Below are 21,659 nucleotides of genomic sequence, written 5' to 3'. Positions count from 1 at the left end.
TTACAACAGTTCGCTTAGTGACTGTTCAAAGTTACAATGGCACTGAAAAAAGTGCTCCCCAAGCCACAGCTGAGCAAGATGCTTGCCTGCCCACCCGGCGTCGCTCTTCCTCCTGTCCGAGGTTTTCATTGTTGTGAGCATTTCTGTTGATTGGCAGCGGGGGTGGGGTGGGGGGGTGGTTTTTATTCCCCCGTCTGCTGGGTGGTTGCAGCAGGTTTTGGTCACTTCACATGACCCTGGGACACTGTGACCGTCATAAATATGAATCAGTTGCCAAGCCTCTGAATGTAAATCACAAGACCCTGGAGATGCTGCAACATTCCAGCTGATCGGCACTTCTTCTGGGCTCAGCAGAAGCCCCAGGATCAACGCCAAGCTCCAGCTGGAACCTGGCGCTGATCCTGGTCCTTCCACTGAGCCCTGACAGCCCCAAAGAAGCACTGATCAGCTGGAAAGCAGCACTGATCCTGGCACTTCCACTGAGCCCTGAAGCTCCAGCCATCTCTCACTCAGGCTTGTGCGGTGCTGCCACCGGTTCAGCTCATTCCCCTCCCCCGCTACCACTTTTCTAGGATGGTTGCGTACCACCTGCCAGGTGCCAATGTACCATAGGTGGTACCCGTACCACTGGTTGAGAAGCCCTGATCAAGCGGACACGGAGATATCCTAACTAGCTTTCCCACTTCCAAGGAGAATACATGTCTTGCTGCCAGATACTGAAGCAAGGCTCCCAAATCAAAGGTACAAAAACAGAGATCCCAAAGTCCTTCCTAAAGTTGCCGCGCATGTATACATTTTAATGTAATTGGAGTTTTTTTTAAATAAATCCGTGGGAGTAAGCATCTCTATTGTGTTTACATTGTTAACATTGGCATATATTTTGCTAAACCCGCCTACCTGTTGAAGGGTACTCCGTCTGTAAAGGCCAAGTACGGCCTGTTCCCCACAAACTTGTACCCACCCAAGGAAGCAATTCAGGTCTCAAAATGGATGGAAGTGTTTATTCTCCATAAATGATTACTTTTCTAAGACTGAGATGAAAGGATAAAAATACTATCATTTAGTGAAATAGGCTTCTATATTCCTCAATTTCAAAAGTCATGAGACCTGATGATGGAATCCACTACAGTAGGTTTCTTGAAACCCTTCTTCCTGTCTCCTCATATATTACTGGACAACACATATAATTTCACCGTGTATTCTCAAATAATTTATTAAAACTAGAATGAAGTAGGTAATCTTCCTACGAAATCAGGAACTCGTTTCGCAAATCTAATACAATGATCCCATTTGATCACATGTAGTTTTTCATAATCCCATCTCTTTGTAAGATTATATCAAACAATTACGCATTTTTGCTACTGCACGTTTGCTTGAGAAAAATATATTTATATACTGTATTTCTTGCTAAACACCTGTATTGGATATTATACAATAGTCTTATAAATAGAGGTAAAGGATCCAAAATTAAATGTACCTGATACTTAACATTTATTGGCAAAGAAACACCTTTTGTTATTTGGACAAAGCTTTATTAAATTTATAAACATCCTTAGGGAAATGCAGAACTGGTTTTGTAAAATAAGGAAAATTGCATTAAGATGGCTACTTAGAACTGAATTGTCAAACCCTAACAAAAAATTTTAAGGCCAAAATAATTCCAAGCCAATGTGTATCAATAGGTACATTTGACTGAAGTTCTTGCTACTTAAAGGAGTTGCCAACTATTACTAAATCTTCATTTATTTCCAAGAAAGATTGTGAATATTGGCTGTTTCGATAAAGTCATGACCCAGGACATTCTATGGTGTAGTATTTTTTCATATATTACTAGGACTTAAATTATTACATTGTAGCTCACCCAGCATTACAGAAATATGGACAGTTCTAAAGAGTTCACAGGATTGATCAACAATCAAGTCTAAACACTAATTGTTAGAAGATCATATTGCTTTCACTTCTAAAATATCTGGTTTTAAAAATCTCATGATTTTAAAACCTATAGATTATAAACAATAAACAATTTATGACATATTCCCACAACTGACAAATCATAGGGACTTTAGTAGTAACAGGCAATATTAACTATAGTGCTAGTGCTAGAATGAAAAAAAATGTATTTAGCAACTAATGCTTTCAAAATACATGTTTTCTTCATAAGTTTTATCTTTTTAATGACATACTGAGCTATAAGAAATGCTAACTCCAGCAATAAAATCATATTTGATGCTTCACCTTAACTATTTAAGAATGGAGATTTATTAAGGAAAAGGTTATTTCCCAAATTATAAACAAAAATCATGTACTAAACAAATGTCAAGTGTTTTTATTAATTATACTAAACATTGCAAAACACAGCATTAAGTGAACATTAAAACAAAGTAATGGATTGCCAGTAAGAAAAACAGCTGTATATGTGAAGTTGTAAAGGCAATTCAAATGGAACAAACTAGGAGAGGTTTCAGTGTGACTTTAATATGGAAAGTATACTATTGTAGAGAAAATTAAGTATTGACAAACTACTACTTTGGAAAACTGCACAGCAGTATAAAATACTGATACCCTTTAATTGTATTCCTGTTTGCGAGAATATTTTAATATTTATTTATTCTTTACAGCAATAATGTTTAATAACTCAGGAATAAAACAAGAAACAGTATTGGAATTTGAAGGCAGAAATGCAAGTAGTATTAAGAATGAACTGTTCAAAATGCTTAATGTAAACAAATAAACTAAGCATTCATTATAGATTAATCCACATTTCTTTAGAAGCCAAGAGGTTTCTTGAATACTGCATGAAGCCTTTACAATTACAATATACGTACTCCTTACATAAGGGCTGAGGTATATTTTGCCCATCTGTTCTTGAGGAAAAGGTAGAATGGTTTATGTATTGGTAAAATATTTGATGAATAACAATATATGCATAAACAGCTTCCAACACCTGTAGAATGAATATTCTTGGTTGTTTTAGGTTCATCGTACTTTTGCAAATGAAATCTCTATATGTGTCAGGGTCATGTTTCCTGGCTCTAGGCATAAACCTCTGTAAAAAAAAAATCCAATGTTATCAAAACTAATATGATACTGATGTAACATTCATTCTTTTTAAACTGCTAAAACTAGAAGTGTTTTTGCAGCTGAAGATTCCACCAATTGAAGGAAACTTTTTCTCCTATGTTCTTCAAAGAGAAAGGCAGCATTGTGAAAATAATTAACTGATCCCAAGATCCAGGCATTATAGATAATAGCTATATAAAACATAATTATCTAGCTATATGGCACCAGAGAATGAGACTTAGCTTTTTTAATAGAACTGCTTAATAAGACAATTACTTTCCAGATTAAATTTATGTCAACATAGTCTTAATCAAGTATATTTAAATGATTTAATTATATATTACCAATATATAGCTAACTTTCCAACACTTTCTTCTTTAAAACTGAAACATTGTATTATTTTTAAACAAACTTGGATTTTTAAAATTTGTGGCACCAAGCTCAATAAACTAACTGTATAAGTATTAAAGCTTTTGAATAACATCAACAAAGGCATTTTGTAAGTAGAAAAAACAATCACCAACATTTCCTCATTATGGAAGACTATGAAAAATATGGAGATATGAAATAAACATTTAAAATACACTTTATCCAATGAATTAGTTCTCATCTTATAAAGATGGCGTGTCAAGAGCACTATCCTAACCACATTTGCTAGGACAGAAGTTTCAGTGGAATTTAGTGTACAGAGAATAAGTCCTAAACTCTCTAAAGTAGCCTTGAAACCACATAGTACATCCAGACTTGTTAACATAACAGAATATATCTCAATGTGATAAAACTTAAGCCCTTTGATAAATGTATTAATCTAAGTATTATGAAATCTGTATAGCTAATTACAGCAAACAATATATTTTTTTCAAGATTACCTTTTATTAATACCAAACAATGAAAAAGGGAAGTGTATTGATCCAAAATTCTAGCCTAGGTATTTAGAGCCTGAAATAAAACGGAATTTTGTTCCATTGAACTGCTAATAGAAGTTTATGTTGAATATCAAGAGAAGGTACTATTAGAAAAAAAAAAGATCTATCTCGGGATTCATTTGATAGGATTTTGCTGCATTAAATTAGAAGTTTTGATCTTAACTCCAAATACTTGTGGATTATGCTCCTATTCATTTGCATTTAACACTAAAATCACACTTTGCAATCTTAGCAAGAAATGACATTAAATAACACTGTATCAGCTTATATGAACACAGCAATCCATAGAATGAAAAGACTCATCAAAACATACGCTGCTAAATTTCAACTAGGATTCAATGTTACATTCAAATTTGCAAAGAGACAAATTATACAAAGACTTCTAGCTTGGATGAGCATGTCTCTTGAACTCAATAAAAAGAAATGGATACAGTTAGTCAGGGAAACCCCAAAAGGAAAAAAAAAACTACAAATGATAAAAAGTCATATAGAACTCCCCTGACCAACAAGTTCCATTTTTAAGGCAATTTTTGTTCATTCTAACCAGACCATATTATAAAAAAATAAATGCCACTTCAAAACATTATGTACATTATGACAAATTTATCCAGAAATCATATTTAGGAAATTAATAAAGTGTCACAAATTATCATCCAGAGGTTACTTCAGGTGCTTGAGTGTGCAATTAGAATTATTCTTCATCTTTAAAGTACAGGCTTCAAGACTGAGCGCAACGACCGTCCTTCTTTTGTTAGTTCTCTTGTGACACACATACATGGCAGTGGCACAGCTTCCTCCCGTTTCTCTACAGCATTGTAACTGCATTTCTTCAAATGATCAGCCATGCTTACAATGTCCGCAAATTTCCATTCATTTACAGTACAAAAAGCTGTGCTGAATCGCCATACCTAAAAAAATAAATTTCTCTTAGCATGATATATTTATTAGGACTCACTCATATGCAAAGTCATGTAGAACTGGCATTTATAGCACAAATGTTAAGCAGAGACTAGATCAGGGGTAGGCAACCTTGGCTCTTTTATGACTCATGGACTTCAATTCCCAGAATTTCCGAGCCAGCCATGCTGAGGGGAAAGGGAGAGGTTTCCAAGCTGAGCCATGCTGGCTCAGGAATTCTGAGAGTTGAAGTCCACGAGTCATAAAAGAGCCAAGGTGGCCTACCCCTGGACTAGATGGTTTTTTTAAAAAAAGAATCTCCAAACATCTTTTCCTATGAAGGATAATGTACAAAACATGCCACAAATTTTAGTATAAGCATTAAAAAAAACCTGCAAACTAATATGGAAATGTGACATATATTTACATGTATTGGCTGATAAGGCTTTGAAAAAGTGACCTGATTTTCCAAATTTCTGTTTGATTCCAGGGTTTTGCCATTTTTAGGACACACATTTTTCTTGCTTTAATTTTCTTAATTAACTTAGCTGTAATTAGCTCATCCAGATACGAAAAATCTGGATACAGAAAGCAGCTAGTGAATATTGTAGGGCAGATACCAGTATGCCCATCCCCTGAAAGTTGAACTCTTTCTTGTATTTATTATGGTATTAACTATATTTAGTTATACTGTTCTCCAAGTTGTTTCTATTTCACTGCTCCCATACTCTAGACACCTGCCGCCCACATAGGATCTGAGAGAGAAAAATCGGGACTCAATCTTTATGCAAAGATCATTCCAATTCAAAATAGAGATAAGCAAGTTCTCACAATTAAATATACAAACCTTTTCTTTTATTTGCCATGAAAAACTTCCATCTGGATATAACCTCTTTTCCCACAACAAGATGACCATTCCGCGTGCCTGAAGTAAGCTTCCGCATACATCCCTCATTAATCTTGACACTTGTGACAGCTGACATAAACTGAAACCATCTAGAAAACCTGCAATGTGTTGTAGGATCTCAAAAGGAAGATTACTGAGATTGTCACTATGCAGCCCTAAGCAACATCTCTTATCAGGCTCTGACAACACAGTCGATATAGAAGGCTGAACCCCAAAGGACCGAAGATGCCGATCGTGAATAATTTTTGCTCCTTGTGTTGAAGGACAAAATCTGCGTTGAGAATATGTACATCCATAATATGCCAAAGGACATCGCTGCTCCATCCAGCCATTTAGGCCAGCATGAATATCACCATGTACATTCTTAAAATGTGAAGAAAATTCATTTCGTCTAAACAGTTGTCCACAAACAAATGTAAACATGGAACGCTTTGTTTGGTATCTAGTCACACATTCTAGTACCAAGTCTAGCCCAAGAGTCTGAAAAGGGCTTGGATTTGAGAGCTGTGGATTTGCATGATCACATGCAGATGCTGAAGCAATTTCCCCTACCATTGTATTTGTGGCCAGAATTGCAGAAGGGAGAGAAAATGTCTGAGTCCCAAAATCAACATGGTATCCATCAATAATACGACAATCTGATATTCCCCTGCCACCAGGAGAATCTCCGAGACAAAACAGCAATGCTGCTGTGATTAAGTCTATTCCCTGAAGGTCCATAGGATCCTCTGTTATTTCCAAATCTGATGTATCTACTGCTTTGTCTTCCTTTGATGCAGATAAACAATAATTTGCCAAGTAATTGTAGGTATGGTGAGGAATTAAAGAAAATACCTCATTTCTGAGTTTTTCTTGTTCTATTTCTCTCTGTAGTAGTTCATCGTTACAGTCATGTGACATATATATGTGGTCAGTGGTGCCATTAGACAAGCTGTGCAGAGGTATTTCATATTTAACTTGTGCTACAGGAACTGAGTTACAAACATTCGCTGCTTTATCACAGGGAGATGCATTGTGAATAATATTTGCTACATTAAACTGGCTGGAATTACATATATTTAGTTCTTCATTCTGTTGCAGTTTCTCTGTGCTTGAATCATCTAGATGAAAGCCATTACATAAAGAGATATTATCATGGCTCATATTCAGTTTGTAGTGTTTTGTAGTATCGTAACAAATGTCACTTGACCCGTTTTGTTCTAATTGTCCATTTTGATTCAAAATATCCAACTTAATACCACCAACTGCTCCCATGCCATTTTCCTCTACAGAATCGTGTTCCACCATGGTTTGCATGCTGCTATTACATATTTGTTCTTTTACACAGAAATCTGCATTTGTTTTACCTGGTAAGATACTGAGTTTTGAACTTAGCAAGCTGGTAGCAGTGTTTAGAATATCTAGAGCTGTAGCTAAGCTTTTGGTTGTTTCCACAGTGGCTTGATAAAGTGCACCAAATGATTCTTCATCAACAGGCAATAAGCCATTTGCAACTGTAGCATCTGGGACACTTACAACGGAAGATTTTTCTCGGGGTTTTAACACAGGATCAGGAGTTTTTGATGTCATAGTTGCAACTTTGAGAGATTCAAGAAGCATCCGCTGATCTTGAAGGGCAAGAGCCATATCTAACTGTTCAATTTCATCAACATCTTTACTTAGATTCTCATAAGATTTTCGATCTGCATAACTGACTGGCCATCTATTCCATTCCATAGTGCAGCATACAACACTTGCAGGACAGGTTTCTAGATGTTCAGCAATTTTGTTTCGGGTTACAGTAAATGGGCAGCCAAAGCCACTGTTGAGACAAGGCACTCGTTCAAGTGGACATAAAAGGCGATGCTCTTCAGCTTTACATAAATGAAATACGGCTCCACAAACCATAGGGCAACCAATTAAGTCACAGGAAATCCCAGCTTCTGATCTGGTCATACAACGCCGACTAATACAGTTGACACAATGTAAATGCTGAAGATCTTCCATAGTGGCAGCTTCAGTTCTAGTTATAGAAAACAAGAAAGCCAGAGAAGATATCAAGGCTTTTGGTTGTAAGTTAGAACAAACTATTTCTGCAAGGAAATAAAAGAAGAGCTAACATGTTCAAAATCTGAAGAAAATTTTGAATACATCGCGTTTTAAAAATTAAACCCATATTTTATTTCCCCCCAAAGAAATTTAGGACTGTGTGCAGAAAATTAAACTATCCAATGCAATGAAAACAATATTAAATGAGATAACAAAAGAGTAAAGCCAAGAAGAGAGGAAAGACAGAGTACAATTTTGGTGCCAACTAATCTGGAAAAGTAAGCAAGCTGGAGCTCACAATAGAGAAGGTTCTTTAAATTGTCAAAATTAATAGTTTTTACTATAGTCTTTACATGCTCATTTTTACACATATTAAGTTGGGAAACTTCTATGTTGGCAATTTAGAGCACTATAGGACAATAGCTATGGTAGCAAAGCACCTCCTCAGGATGCTCTGTGGCAGACCTCAAACTGATTATTTTGGAAAAATGAAATTTCACCTCCATCTTTGAGCATACATTAAAACATTTCAGACCTCAACAAACACAATGAGATTCTGACAAATATTACACGTTTCAACTGATAAGATGCTTTTTAATTTGTCTCACATGTAGCCTGCATTTGCATAACCAGCCTTTTTTCATTTCCCTTCCCCTCTGCCTCACTCCAATTTAAATCCTACATCAATATAGCCACAGTATGGCTCTGATGGAAAAGGTGCTATTCAGACTTCTTCCAATTTATAGTAATAATATAAAAATTGTGTATCTATTTAGAATCACATGGTAGAATTTTTTCAACTTCTCATTTTTTACCTTGTGGTAAAATATAGAAATTTATTGGGCTTATGGCTTACTCAAAATTCAACATGGATGTAATACTATTGGAAATTATATTAATATGTTAAATATTTCAGGTTTGTTTTATTTTTTCTTGGGGCCTTTGAGTCAGTGCTGACTCAACTATATGAACAAGTCCCTGCAGTTTTCTAGGCCAGATTTTTAGAAGTGGTTTGTTACTGCCTTCTTCTTAAGGATGACAGACTGACCTGCCCTAGGTCATCCAGCTGGCTTCATTTCTAAAGCAGGACTAGAACTCACTGTCTCCAGTTTCTAGTCTGGTGCTTTTAACCACTACCCCATCAATTATTACATCAAACTGGTTATCTTCAATCACCTACAAAATGTATTACAGTAAAAAAGTAGAATACAGCCTACAACATAATTTTAAGTACTGTCTGAACAGTCTTAAAGACAAGTGCATGTTGTTTTTATTTATAAGTTTGCATTGTATTATTATATTATTGCATTGAATTGTATTACATTATTATTATATTTAATTTCAAAATAATCACCAGCTTGGAGACCAATCTTATCTGAAAATCAAATTAACACATGTTTGAACTTACTTTTCTTCTGATGAGCTCATAGCTGGCATAGAAGAAAGACCAATCCCTACTGATACAGTAAATGATAAACTTTTCAGGTGGCACCTATCACCAAAGAAATTTTGATCAATCACCAACTAGCTTCAAAGACATTTTCTTTGTTCTATATTTACACACAGATTATAATTACATTTCAATGGTATACCAGTACATATGTTTTGATCATGTTCATGGTAAATTTGATTGGATATTATCTGGTTCTTGAAAATTAAGTTTAAAAGATATGATTGTGCTGCTAAATTTGGAATCTGTCTTCTCTTTGCATTCATTTTGTTAATTTGTTTGCATTTTTATATTTCATTTTGTTTGAACTGGACTGTTTGGGATGTTTTTACTATCACTAATATACTTTTAACAAAATTTGTAACATGATTTAAACTAATATGATTACAGAAAATCATATTGGTGGTTCATGCTATATGCAGACCCCAGATAATGCCATTGGAGTTTAATGGGAAAATATGAGGGGAAAAAATCAGTGGCATGATTTGGGGCCTTTACACCTAGGCATGAAGAATACATGCAGGGCTTAACACACTTGTTTTCTCTCAGAACTGTTCCTCCAAACTCTAAAAACTGATGGCATATAACTATAATATGATATCATTATACCGAGATTACAATAACATACTCATAGTCGGGAAAAAAGAGCCTCCAGAATTCTGAAATTTTACAAATACTGAGGATTCAGAGTGAGCAAATTACCCCTTTCAGTAAGTTTTAACAAACAACTGTCTTATCAATGTCTTCACATAAGAAGACGTCAGTGTTGTATCTTCTGCTAAATCTATCCCGATTCAGTCCAGTTAAAGTTTAAGAGCCAAGTAAATTTATAAATAATCATCTCATGGGACTAGAATGGAAGTTTGCCCAGAAGAATGGCTAGTTAACATTATGTCTTTGAATTTGAACAGTTTAAAATTTTAACAACTCCAATAAGTTCTCCTACATACTGGCCTAATTCATAGTGCTAAAACATAAACCTGTTTGTTTTTTGGCAGGATATGTGAACCCACATATTATGGCTTCACAATATATCTGAATAAGGCCACCAGTTATAAGGGCAGCCTTATAAATTTATAAAAAAAATTCTTTAAAAGCTTATTGATAAATCAGTTTAAGCTTCCTGATTATACAAAAGAATCTAGAACATGAACAAAATGTTCAAGTACAAAATGTTTTTAGTTCCCTCATGTATTATATAGATGACTATTAACATTCACAAAGAAGTCAGATAGCACCTTTTCAAACTACCACATTTTATTAAAAGGCATACATTTTTGTGAGCTACAGCTCATTTGCAACCAAAAAAGGGAAATAAAAATATTACATATAGAAAAAACATTCACCCATTTTAACATCCATTTTAAACATGTCATTAAAATCTAACTATTTAATATTAATCAGTATTTTCATTACACCATATAAATAAATTTATGGATATCACACTGAACAGGCTAAATTTAACTTATGACTCTTCACCCACTTTTAACATAGTGAGGTTTATAGTCATTTTTAAATAGCCTTTAGGACTTCTAGTAAACATGAAATAAAAGTTTCTGTTAACTTATTATTCTGTTAACTCATCTTAAGATCATAAAAAAACAAATTTAATACACCTTAAGTTTCACTAATTTGTTTATGTAGAATATCCCAACTCTTTTGAGTTCTTACAAATAATAACTATCTTATCAACAATCTTCCACTGTTTATTTTAAAAACTATTTTAGCAAAACCTTCCATTGTTTATTTCTTTAAACATAATTCAATTTTATGATGTGGTTCAAATGCATCAGCAGTATCTAAAATAGCAATACTGAATTATTGTCAGTACTGGACAGTGTGATCCTATGTCTACATAAGGAATATCATGCTTAAGTTTGTCCAATAAACTTTACCTCTTTTTGCATTAAGTTCCAATATGCTACATACTAGAAATATATAGAAATCCTGATTCAAAGATGAAAAGATTAGAATTGGAGGAGAATATTTACGTGCCATGTGTTGGAAACTCCCTAAGGAAGCTAATTTAAAAACTAATTAACACCTAAATAACTAAGTAACTAGAGAAACAAAAATGTAAGGAACTAAATAATACCTTAAATAATACTATGTCCATATCTCCTATATTGCAACAACTCTAACTTAAGCAAGACAATTCAAATCTGGAGATTAAGAGTAAGCCATAATTATGATATTTGGAATGCTTGCTTGGGCAACATAAATCATAGATTCAGAAATAACCCAATACTTTCTGGTGAAAAGAAATATACGCTTTATGGGAAAAGAAATTTGAACACACTTTGAATGCTGATATCAAATATGAATTAAATTACCAAGAATTAGACACTACTTTCTGGCATTCTGCATTAAAGTTTAATATAACACTACATGTAATTAATGTATAAATCCTATAATACGATATTCCAAATATTTTTTCCACATTTAAGTAGTCTTTATAGAAACCAAATGTTGTATATATATATGTATACATACTTGAATCTGTTCTCTGAAAATTCCTAATTTATAAGAAGTCCTGAAAGAGAAAAAAAATGTTAGTCAATGAAATGTATATTTCTAGAAAACTCCTGCATATTATTGCAAGCATTACAGTGCTTTAGTTGATGCTGATTCATATTTCATATGTGAATAAAATTTATCATACTTCCATCATACTCTAAAACAAACAGCCCACAGCCAAAATAAAGTATACCAACTGTACTCTTTTAATCAATAGGAGCAGCTGAAATACTAAATGAAATATATGAATAAGCATGTTAATTCAGCTATTAAACAGAAAATCTAACCTTTAAGATTGGTTATGTGGCTGGGCCACTCCCCACCCCACCCGCCCCCAAGTATGTTAAGAGATCTTTTCCTGGTTATGTTAACTTCTATTGATTATAATTTTTCTCAGGTGATTGGTTGCTACTCAGAATCATTTCATTGAGATAGGTAGCCATATAAATTTAATGAATGGATGGATAGATGGATCTACAACAGATGGCTTTCCAGTCCTTAAACACATCCAGTAAAGAAGTATTGATGTCTAAGTAATTAATCCAATTACTTATATATACTCAATCTTAACCTTCACTTGCTTTCTAGTAAGTTCAAGCCATTGTTTAAAATTTTACTCTCTTGTGGTGACAGAGAATAGATTTTTACTTTCTGTGTGACATCTTTTCAGATAATCAAATAATGCAATTTCATATCCTTATCCCTGACGCTTTTAACATGATTAAACTTTCACCTTTGTGCATAGATGTTTCTTTTTTTCAAATTCTATGATCATCCTCACTGATATTTTCTGAATGACTTAATTTGTCTGAATCCTTTGGTGTCAGAATTGAACCTATCAGTTGGGGTAACATTTACTCAATGGAGAATAAGCTAAAAAGGTAAAGGCACAAAAAGGAAAGAAACAATCAACTTACCAGATTACAACTTTCCAAGAAACAATACAGCAGTGGAGTTTTTTTGTATAATCTCCATTATTATATATAGATGGCGGCACAGCTAAAACGCTACAAAGATACAGAATCACATGGATACATTCTTTAAAAAGCCCATAAAGCAAAGTCTGGAATATCACTAGACTAAAAAAAATCCTCTTAATGTTTTAAATTGTAAACATGTGAAATAACTCCTTTTCTCTCTTAATTTATTAAACTGCAACTAAGTAAACAACACAAATGTATGATTAAAACTGTAATCTAAGATATAACATTTTAAATAAAATTCCTCCCCATGTGATGTTTCTGTTCAGTGCTTCTCCCCTATTTTCTTCCTCTCCACATGTCTTTAATCTTCTTGCTGTATTACCTTGTTGCCAGAATAGATTTTCAGCTGTTGTGGTTTTTTTTCCTCCTGTAACAAAAACAAATTAATTAAATTCAATAAAATGTCACCTCTGTTTTAATACAGTTTTATTCTTTAGATTGAAATAAACTGTGGTGATTAGAAAAAACTTCAGTCACAATCATCTGAATACTGATGTGAACTTCAAAACAAAAGAAACCACTTGTTTACAAAGGAATTTTCTCTTATAAACTAGAGAAAAGTGAGACAATGAAACATATATGAGCTATACCCAACTCAGATTTGTCTGCCCACGTAAGAGAAATCCACCATACAAACAATTGCAAATGTATGCACAGATTATCCAAACTCTTCTTTAACATATATTACAGAGCATACTCAAATCTGTTTTCTGGGAATAAAACAATTGGCAATGAGCTGGCAAAATTTAAGGGACTCAGACTGACAGAATCTAAGGAATTCCTAAATGCTATGAGGGATTTTCCAGTCTCAGTGGTTAGTCATTCAGAGACCCTGATCAGTACAAGCTAGTGTACTGTTACAAACTGAGAACTGGTAAGAGTACAAATACTGTATATCTTGTAGTGAATTAAATCAGGCATATATCAAGGTGCAGACTCAAACCTACAGTGTTGAATAGCAGTGGTGATAGATGTGTAAAAAAAAAAAAAAAAGCTCCTTTCTGCACTACCATTGCAGGGTTTCCGGGGGGAGGGGTGTTGTGTGGATCTGATCTGTTCCAAGACTAGCCATGAGGAAGTCTCATTTGATTACATTGCTCACATCAGCTCTTAGACACAGTTCTTGGGGATGTTATTGACTTGGAAGGGAGTGCCATTTGATCAGAAAGTATAAAATCAGTTTCAATTATTTTGACTAGAAGTACACAAGACACCTCGAGGGCTTAAGCCAACTCCTTGTATTCTGAACTCTAAAATTCAGCATGGACAGCTTGCATGGGTCCATGAAGAATCAGTAACTCTTTATGAAAAAGTTACATCCATTGCCACATAAGAGGTGATAATCCTCTGGATTTTGAAATTTTGGGCAACAAATGGCAGTTATTCCTTATAATACTGTCCAATTATAAGCATGGTGGGAAGGCACTAACTACAAAATTAGACTTTGATTTCAGACCTGCATATAACACAGAACTCTGTTACCGTAAGAGAGAAATGCAACTGAATCTTCTGAAACTCTCAGCAAGCAGCCTGTAGAGCCCATAACCATGAGATATCTACATGGAGAAGTTCTACATCTACATGATGTTTATCTGAAGATTTCAGTATCTATTTCTTCTTTGGAGTTGAATCAGGGACTATTTTACTGGCACTTGAGAATTTGATGGATTCATAAGCAGCAATAAACTAAAGCCAAAGTCAGATAACACAGAGGTGCAGCAGAAAAAAGCCTGGGAAATTAGCCTATAGTTGACCAGGGAGCATTGCTTCTGAAGGTACATATATCTTAACTGGCACATCAGATACAAGTCTGCTGGGACCAAAGCAGACCAGTTTCGGCAATCTATGCTCTAATAATCTTTTTATTGCATAGAACTATCTATTCCACGTAGGGTGACTCTTGGAGAGTAACTAGAAGCTATATCTGACCCAGAACAAAGTTGCCTATTTGTTATGTGGGATAGTTATATGGGACCATAAAGCACTCTTCCTATAAACACTGCACTGGTTGTCCTTGAGCCACTTTAAGTTGTTTAACATTGGTCTATATAGCTCTAAATAGCTTATGACCAGATATGCTTCAAGTAATGTCATATGACTGATGTATTTAGATCAAATTTGAAAAGCCTGGCTCATGATCCCATTGGACTGCAAGGCCAGGGGTAGGCAACCCAAAACACTCAAAGAGCCACTTGCACCTGTTTCCCACCGAAAACAAAACACTGGGAGCCGCAAAACCCTTTTGATATCTAAAATGAAGATAACACTACATATATCCTTTTTTACCTTTATTATATGTGTGTACACAAACACACACACACATATATATCTCATAAAGGTAAAAAAGGATATATGCAGTGTTATCTTCATTTTAGATGTCAAAAGGGTCTCTCTCTCTCTCTCTCTCTCTCCCTTTCTGCCCTTGGTCTGCCAGTCCTCTTCCCCCTACTCAGTGTGTGTGTGTGTGTGTGTGTGTGTGTGTGTGTGAGTGAGAGAGAGAGAGAGAGAGAGAGAGAGAGAGAGAGAGAGAGACGCACTTGCGTTTCCTCTCTCTCTCTCTCTCTTTCTTTCTCTCCCTCCCTTTCTCCCTCTTTCCTTTCTCTTTTTCTCTTTTCTCTCCCTCCCTCTTCCTCTCTCCCTCTTTCCCTCTTTCTCTTTCCTCTCCTTCTCTTTCCTCTTTTTGTCTCTTTCCTCTCCCTCTTTCCTCTCCCTCCTTTCTCTTTCTCTCCTCTCTTTTTCTTTCCTCTCCCTCTCTCTCTTTCTCTCTCCCTCTCTCTCTCCAATCTTCTGCTCACCTGGCAAGCTGGCTTCAAGCTGTTCTGCAAAGGCTGGCTCTCTCCTCCCCTTCCTGCTTCCTGCAGAGACACAGCAAAGAGAGGAGCCCTGCCCAATAAGCTTTTCAGCTCGTCGAACAGGGTGAGGCCACTCTCGTTTTTACACACACACAGAGAGAGAGAGAGAGAGAGAGAGAGAGAGAGAGAGAGAGAGAGAGAGAGAGAGAGAGAGAGAGAGANTCCAGCTTCTCACTATCCAGGCGTTTCTGCAAAGCGGGAGGGGTCGAGGGAGGGGGGGCGGTTGGTGGGAAAAGAAAAGATGGAGCAGCAGCCAAGGATTTATAAAGCAAGCGGCGGAGTCCTGCAGCTCAGAGGCGACACGGGGGGAGGGAATCGGAGCTAACCGAGGAAGGAGGCTGCTATTTCTGCTGCCGCCGCCAGCCGGGGCATAATACGGTAAATAAATACGAGCATGGGGATCCGCGTGTGAACGAAGCCCCACTCCCCCTCCCCTTTTGCTTTCGCTCCCGAGCCGGCGCTTTTTTTTCCTTGAAATTTCCCTCTTAAAATGAAGGTGCGTGTTATACGCCGGTGCGTGTTATACGCCGATAAATACGGTATATGGGACCATAAAGCACTCTTCCTATAAACACTGCACTGGTTGTCCTTGAGCCACTTTAAGTTGTTTAACATTGGTCTATATAGCTCTAAATAGCTTATGACCAGATATGCTTCAAGTAATGTCATATGACTGATGTATTTAGATCAAATTTGAAAAGCCTGGCTCATGATCCCATTGGACTGCAAGGCCAGGGGTAGGCAACCCAAAACACTCAAAGAGTCACTTGCACCTGTTTCCCACCGAAAACAAAACACTGGGAGCCGCAAAACCCTTTTGATATCTAAAATGAAGATAACACTACATATATCCTTTTTTACCTTTATTATATGTGTGTACACAAACACACACACACACACACACACACATATATCTCATAAAGGTAAAAAAGGATATATGCAGTGTTATCTTCATTTTAGATGTCAAAAGGGTCTCTCTCTCTCTCTCTCTCTCTCTCTCTCTCTCTCTCCCTCCCTCTCCCTTTCTGCCCTTGGTCTGCCAGTCCTCTTCCCCTACTCAGTGTGTGTGTGTGTGTGTGTGTGAGAGAGAGAGAGAGAGAGAGAGAGACGCACTTGTGTTTCCTCTCTCTCTCTCTCTTTCTCTCCCTCCCTTTCTCCCTCTTTCCTTTCTCTTTTTCTCTCTTTTCTCTCCCTCCCTCTTCCTCTCTCCCTCTTTCCCTCTTTCTCTTTCCTCTCCTTCTCTTTCCTCTTTTTGTCTCTTTCCTCTCCCTCTTTCCTCTCCCTCCTTTCTCTTTCTCTCCTCTCTTTTTCTTTCCTCTCCCTCTCTCTCTTTCTCTCTCCCTCTCTCTCTCCAATCTTTTGCTCACCTGGCAAGCTGGCTTCAAGCTGTTCTGCAAAGGCTGGCTCTCTCCTCCCCTTCCTGCTTCCTGCAGAGACACAGCAAAGAGAGGAGCCCTGCCCAATAAGCTTTTCAGCTCGTCGAACAGGGTGAGGCCACTCTCGTTTTTACACACACACACAGAGAGAGAGAGAGAGAGAGAGAGAGAGAGAGAGAGAGAGAGAGAGAGAGAGAGAGAGAGAGAGAGAGAGAGAGAGAGAGAGAGAGAGAGAGAGAGAGAAATTGAGAGCAATAGAAGAAGGGGATAACAGAGAATGAGGTGGCTGGATGGAGTCACTGAAGCAGTAGGCATCAGCTTAAATAGACTCCAGAAGATGGTAGAGGACAGGAAGACCTGGAGGAACGTTGTCCATGGGGTCGCGATGGGTTGGACACGACTTCGCAACTAACAACATAAAATTATTGAATCAAAATATGGAAAGAAGGGGAGTAATCTTCCACTTGCTCCTGCTCTGAACTGTCCATGCTGCTTCCTGATGAACCTTAGTTTTGGAGGGTGTGACTGTATTTAAAAGTAGCAGATAATTATGCATTGCCAGGTCTTGCTTTTCAGAACCTGTCCTTACAGAGTTGAAAAGCAACTTCTAGCTGCCTACTGAACTGGATGCTGTCGTTCATTAATGGGGTAAATTAAAACACTTTATCCTCTGTGGCACTTCCCACCTGCAGAATCTTATCTTTTCTCTCAAAGGCAAAGCTAGCACGAACATTTGCCATATCTCTTAGCAAAGTTCTCTGTTATACACTTGCTCACTTTCATTATGTGCAGGGAAAGAATGAACATATAAGGTCAAAACAGTATAAACCACTGGGAAACAGAAGCCAAATCTGTAGCCTTTTGCAAATGTACACAATGGTGGAGTTCAGAACTGAGTGCCAAAAACTGCAGGACAGGCAAAACCTGTGTACCACAGATAATGAGCTTTGGTTTATATAAACAATGGTAAATATATCTGAAACCCCAGATAACAAAGCCATGGATAATGAAGTCCAGTTATAGAATTTTCCCTTAATTGATAATCAAGATGTACTAATTGTCCTACTGGACAATCACATAAATATGAGCCAGCAGTGTGCTGCAGCTGCCAAAAAAGCCAACACAGTCCTAGGCTGCATTAACAGAGGGATAGAATCAAGATCACATGAAGTGTTAATACCACTTTACAATGCTTTGGTAAGGCCACACTTGGAATATTGCATCCAGTTTTGGTCATCACGATATAAAAAAGATGTTGAGACTCTAGAAAGAGTACAGAGAAAAGCAACAAAGATGATTAGGGGACTGTAGGCCAAAACATATAAGGAAAGGTTGCTGGAATTGGGTATGTCTAGTTTAATGAAGAGAAGGATGAGGGATGACATGATAGCAGAGTTCCAATATCTCAGGGGTTTCCACAAAGAAGAGGAAGTCAAGCTATTCTCCAAAGCACCTGAAGGTAGGACAAGAAGCAATGGATGGAAACTAATCAAGGAGAGGAGCAACCTAGAACTAAGAAGAAATTCCCTGACAGTTAGAACAATTAACCAGTGGAACAACCTGCCTCCAGAAGTTTTGAATGCTCCAATACTGGAAGTTTTTAAGAAGAAACTGGACAGCCATTTGTCTGAAATGGTATAGGGTTTTCTGCCTGAGCAGGAGGTTAGACTAGATGACCTCCAAGGTCCCTTCCAACTCTATCATCATCATCATCATCATCATCATCATCATCATCATCATCATCATCATCATCATCATCATCATCCCTTTACTTGAGCATTTAACCCAAGTTCCCATAATTGAGACACCTTTTCTTACTTTATTAGTTTCCAATTAAATCTGCATTTTTTAAAAAATAATTACTAACAAAAAGAACAAAAATGCAAATGAAATAAATCTTCTGCTGCTGTTTTGTAAACACTAGTGTCTTAAATTGCAACAATACCATCTTTCAGTTCCTGGAAGTTGTTCATGAAATATATCAAGGGTTCTTTCATCTCAAGTTTCTAAAGTCCATAAATCCAACCTCTCATTTTCAATGTAAGTTTAATGAGAGAACATTTCCATCTACAGAGATATTGCTGATAGAGTATTCTACATAAACAAATATATTTTTAGTAAATCTGCCGAAAGACAACCTTAGTGAAGTTAGCCAAAATACTACTGTCATATCCAAGAAAAGCAGGGGAAAAAGCCCAAAATACTGAAATACTTAAATCTTTCCAATGTATGTCATTTATTGCATCTGAAGATTTCTAACATATGCGTTTTACAATTTTGTTTCAAATTTCTTGAATGCTAGTATTTATGCTGTTATCTGCTGCAATAAACTTTTAAAACTTTAGCAATGCATTTGAGGGGCTTATTATTCTAGAAAATGCTTTTTGCACTCTATTTGTGGATGATTATTGACAAAATCACAGCTGTGTTTTAAGTTATTAAAATTGAAAAATAGTTCAAATGAACTGGAGCGAAATCCATGAGCATGATTTTGAAATATTTCCTTCTCCAGGTTGCCAAATAAAGTAAATATTTCTATGATTTTTTCCAGCCAACGTCATCTTTTAATACAGTTCAACTATATTTTTTTCATATAAATAATGGTTGATTTGAGACACAAACTATATCTGTTGGGTAAAACTAGAAAATAAAACTGGGAAATATAGGGAGTAAGAATGTGTGCATAAGGAGCTGACTTGTTATTCAGCAACATATATTTAATTACACTGTCACCGCATTCTTGCTTGCAAGAACCAGGTTTCGCTTACTGCAGTGAAAATGCCCAATCATAGCAACAGAATAATAGCCTTTGATATACTGTGCCTCATTAATGATCAAATCTTGAAAAGCAGCTGCTCATTTCTCATTAGGCAATGTCAGCAAGTAGGTTTAGTTCATCAGCTATGTTGAAGTACGTGTGCTTGCCTGTTACCAACCAAGAAACCTAAAAATACACACAGTTCTGGTGAGATGTACACTGCTCTTAGAAGGTTCAGGCCACCTGATGTTATTGTACGTATTACAATCAGCTGACTACAGTTGCCAAAGCATGTTTGGAAAGTCTGCTAGCACAAGTAGAATTCCAACTATAACAAACAACCCAATCACCAATGTTTGTATGAACAACAAAGATCATATTAATGATTTGAAACAGAAGTTACTCCAAACACCATCTACCTCTTTGGTAACCAGTTACTTAGTGCAACAGATGTAAACCTGATAGCTGAATGTTAATTCCACTTCTGATCATCTTTTATCCATTTTATTATTTTATTTTTATTATTTCATGTTTTATTATTTTATGTTAAATGGTTATCTTCCTGTTAACCAGATTAAATCAGACTTCACAGTGAACCACAGTGTGTCCTATCAGCAGCTCAGAACTCCCAAGCTTACCCACAGGAACCTCCAAGTGGATAAAAGAAAACAGTTTACAGTTGATTTGATTTACTTTTTCTTCTAATCATTTCTAAAACTTGATAATTTTTTTAATTTAAATGCCACGAGGCAACTCAATGACAAATTCAACCTAACGGGCATATGGGTAATCAAACTTAAGACAAAAATTGCTTGACTTTTATCCATAGTTTGTAGCCCTCTTTCCACTTTCTCTTGTTCCTCCCCTTATATAAATGGGGGAAAAGAAGATACAACATTAGCTATATTTTCTTGGTACATCTGAATCCGGGAACAATGTCTATTAGTTTCTAAGAGAAGAAGCCAATTTTAATTAAAGGATTCAGATTCTGGTCTGAATGGAAATCTGCCAAGTTCACATATCACAGTCAGGCATAAAAACCAATGCATAATTCATTAATACACAGCCCTCACATGAATATATTAGCAAAACATTACACAAAAGTATAAATATGATTATATAAGCTATATAAATAAACTATTATGTGAACATAGTTAACAAAAAAAAGCTAAGAAGTACACAGGAAGTATGGGTAGATCTTTTTTGCCAATGATTTGTATTCTACTGGTGGAGAATTAGAACTGAATAAAAGCCAATTATAAAGTTTTTAGAACATTCAATTTAGGCAAGACCTGTGATTTCATGGATTTTTTTTAAATTAAGCAATAAGATAAAGATTCTTATTCTTGATGCTGCATTCCATAGTGAAACTACATGTTTCAAGGTATCACTAGCTCAGAGAGATCTGTTTAACAAATATTCAACCATTACAGTGTAAAGGAAGGTATTAAGACATAGAAGTGACCATCATGTTATCCTAAAAATACAATTGCTGTCTATCTTGGTAACTAATTTCCCACTTGTTCATTACCAGCTATTATGTTTTCCTCAAAATTTCAACAGAAAAATATTATCAAAATCAAAATTTATAAAAATAGAGAAGCACACTACCTAAAAAAACTCTTAACATAGGTGACTGAGGCAAACAGCATGGCAAGAAAGGTCATAAAATGGGGCAAAATTCAACTGTCTTGCTTAGCAACAGAAATGTTAGGCTCAATTGTGATCATAAGTCAACGACTACCTGTAGTCTTTGCACATTTAATGGTGGATGATGTCTAAAACAAAAAATTACCAACTGTACTTGAAGTCTATTAAATTCAATAACTGTTAAATTGAGAGTCTACTTGTATATTTTACTAGAATTTTCCATAATCTAATAATAAATCATTAAAAAAACTCTAG

At 36.0% G+C, this 21,659-nt stretch overlaps 1 protein-coding gene across 2 annotated transcripts; it reads right to left on the bottom strand.

Annotated features, from left to right (window-relative positions):
- Positions 1–1,218: 1,218 nt before the first annotated feature.
- Positions 1,219–13,122, bottom strand: FBXO30 (F-box protein 30). 2 transcript variants are annotated; one of them, XM_015822365.1, is made up of 6 exons: positions 13,091–13,122; positions 12,703–12,792; positions 11,762–11,801; positions 9,227–9,310; positions 5,731–7,792; positions 1,219–4,894 (listed from the first exon to the last, which is right to left on the bottom strand). In XM_015822365.1, the coding sequence occupies exons 4-6, from the start codon at positions 9,253–9,255 to the stop codon at positions 4,691–4,693; spliced, it is 2,295 nt and encodes a 764-aa protein (XP_015677851.1). In that variant the 5' UTR covers positions 9,256–9,310; positions 11,762–11,801; positions 12,703–12,792; positions 13,091–13,122; the 3' UTR covers positions 1,219–4,690. The 2 variants fall into 2 exon arrangements, with proteins under 2 accessions (XP_015677851.1, XP_015677852.1); XM_015822366.1 differs by lacking the exon at positions 9,227–9,310.
- Between the last annotated feature and the right edge of the window lie 8,537 nt (positions 13,123–21,659).

Source organism: Protobothrops mucrosquamatus, unplaced genomic scaffold (assembly GCF_001527695.2).
Source record: "Protobothrops mucrosquamatus isolate PMUCROS unplaced genomic scaffold, P.Mucros_1.0 scaffold1535, whole genome shotgun sequence".
Taxonomy (NCBI): domain Eukaryota; kingdom Metazoa; phylum Chordata; class Lepidosauria; order Squamata; family Viperidae; genus Protobothrops; species Protobothrops mucrosquamatus.
The sequence above is the reverse complement of the archived record's forward strand: the minus strand, read 5'-3'. Positions and strand labels throughout refer to the sequence as shown.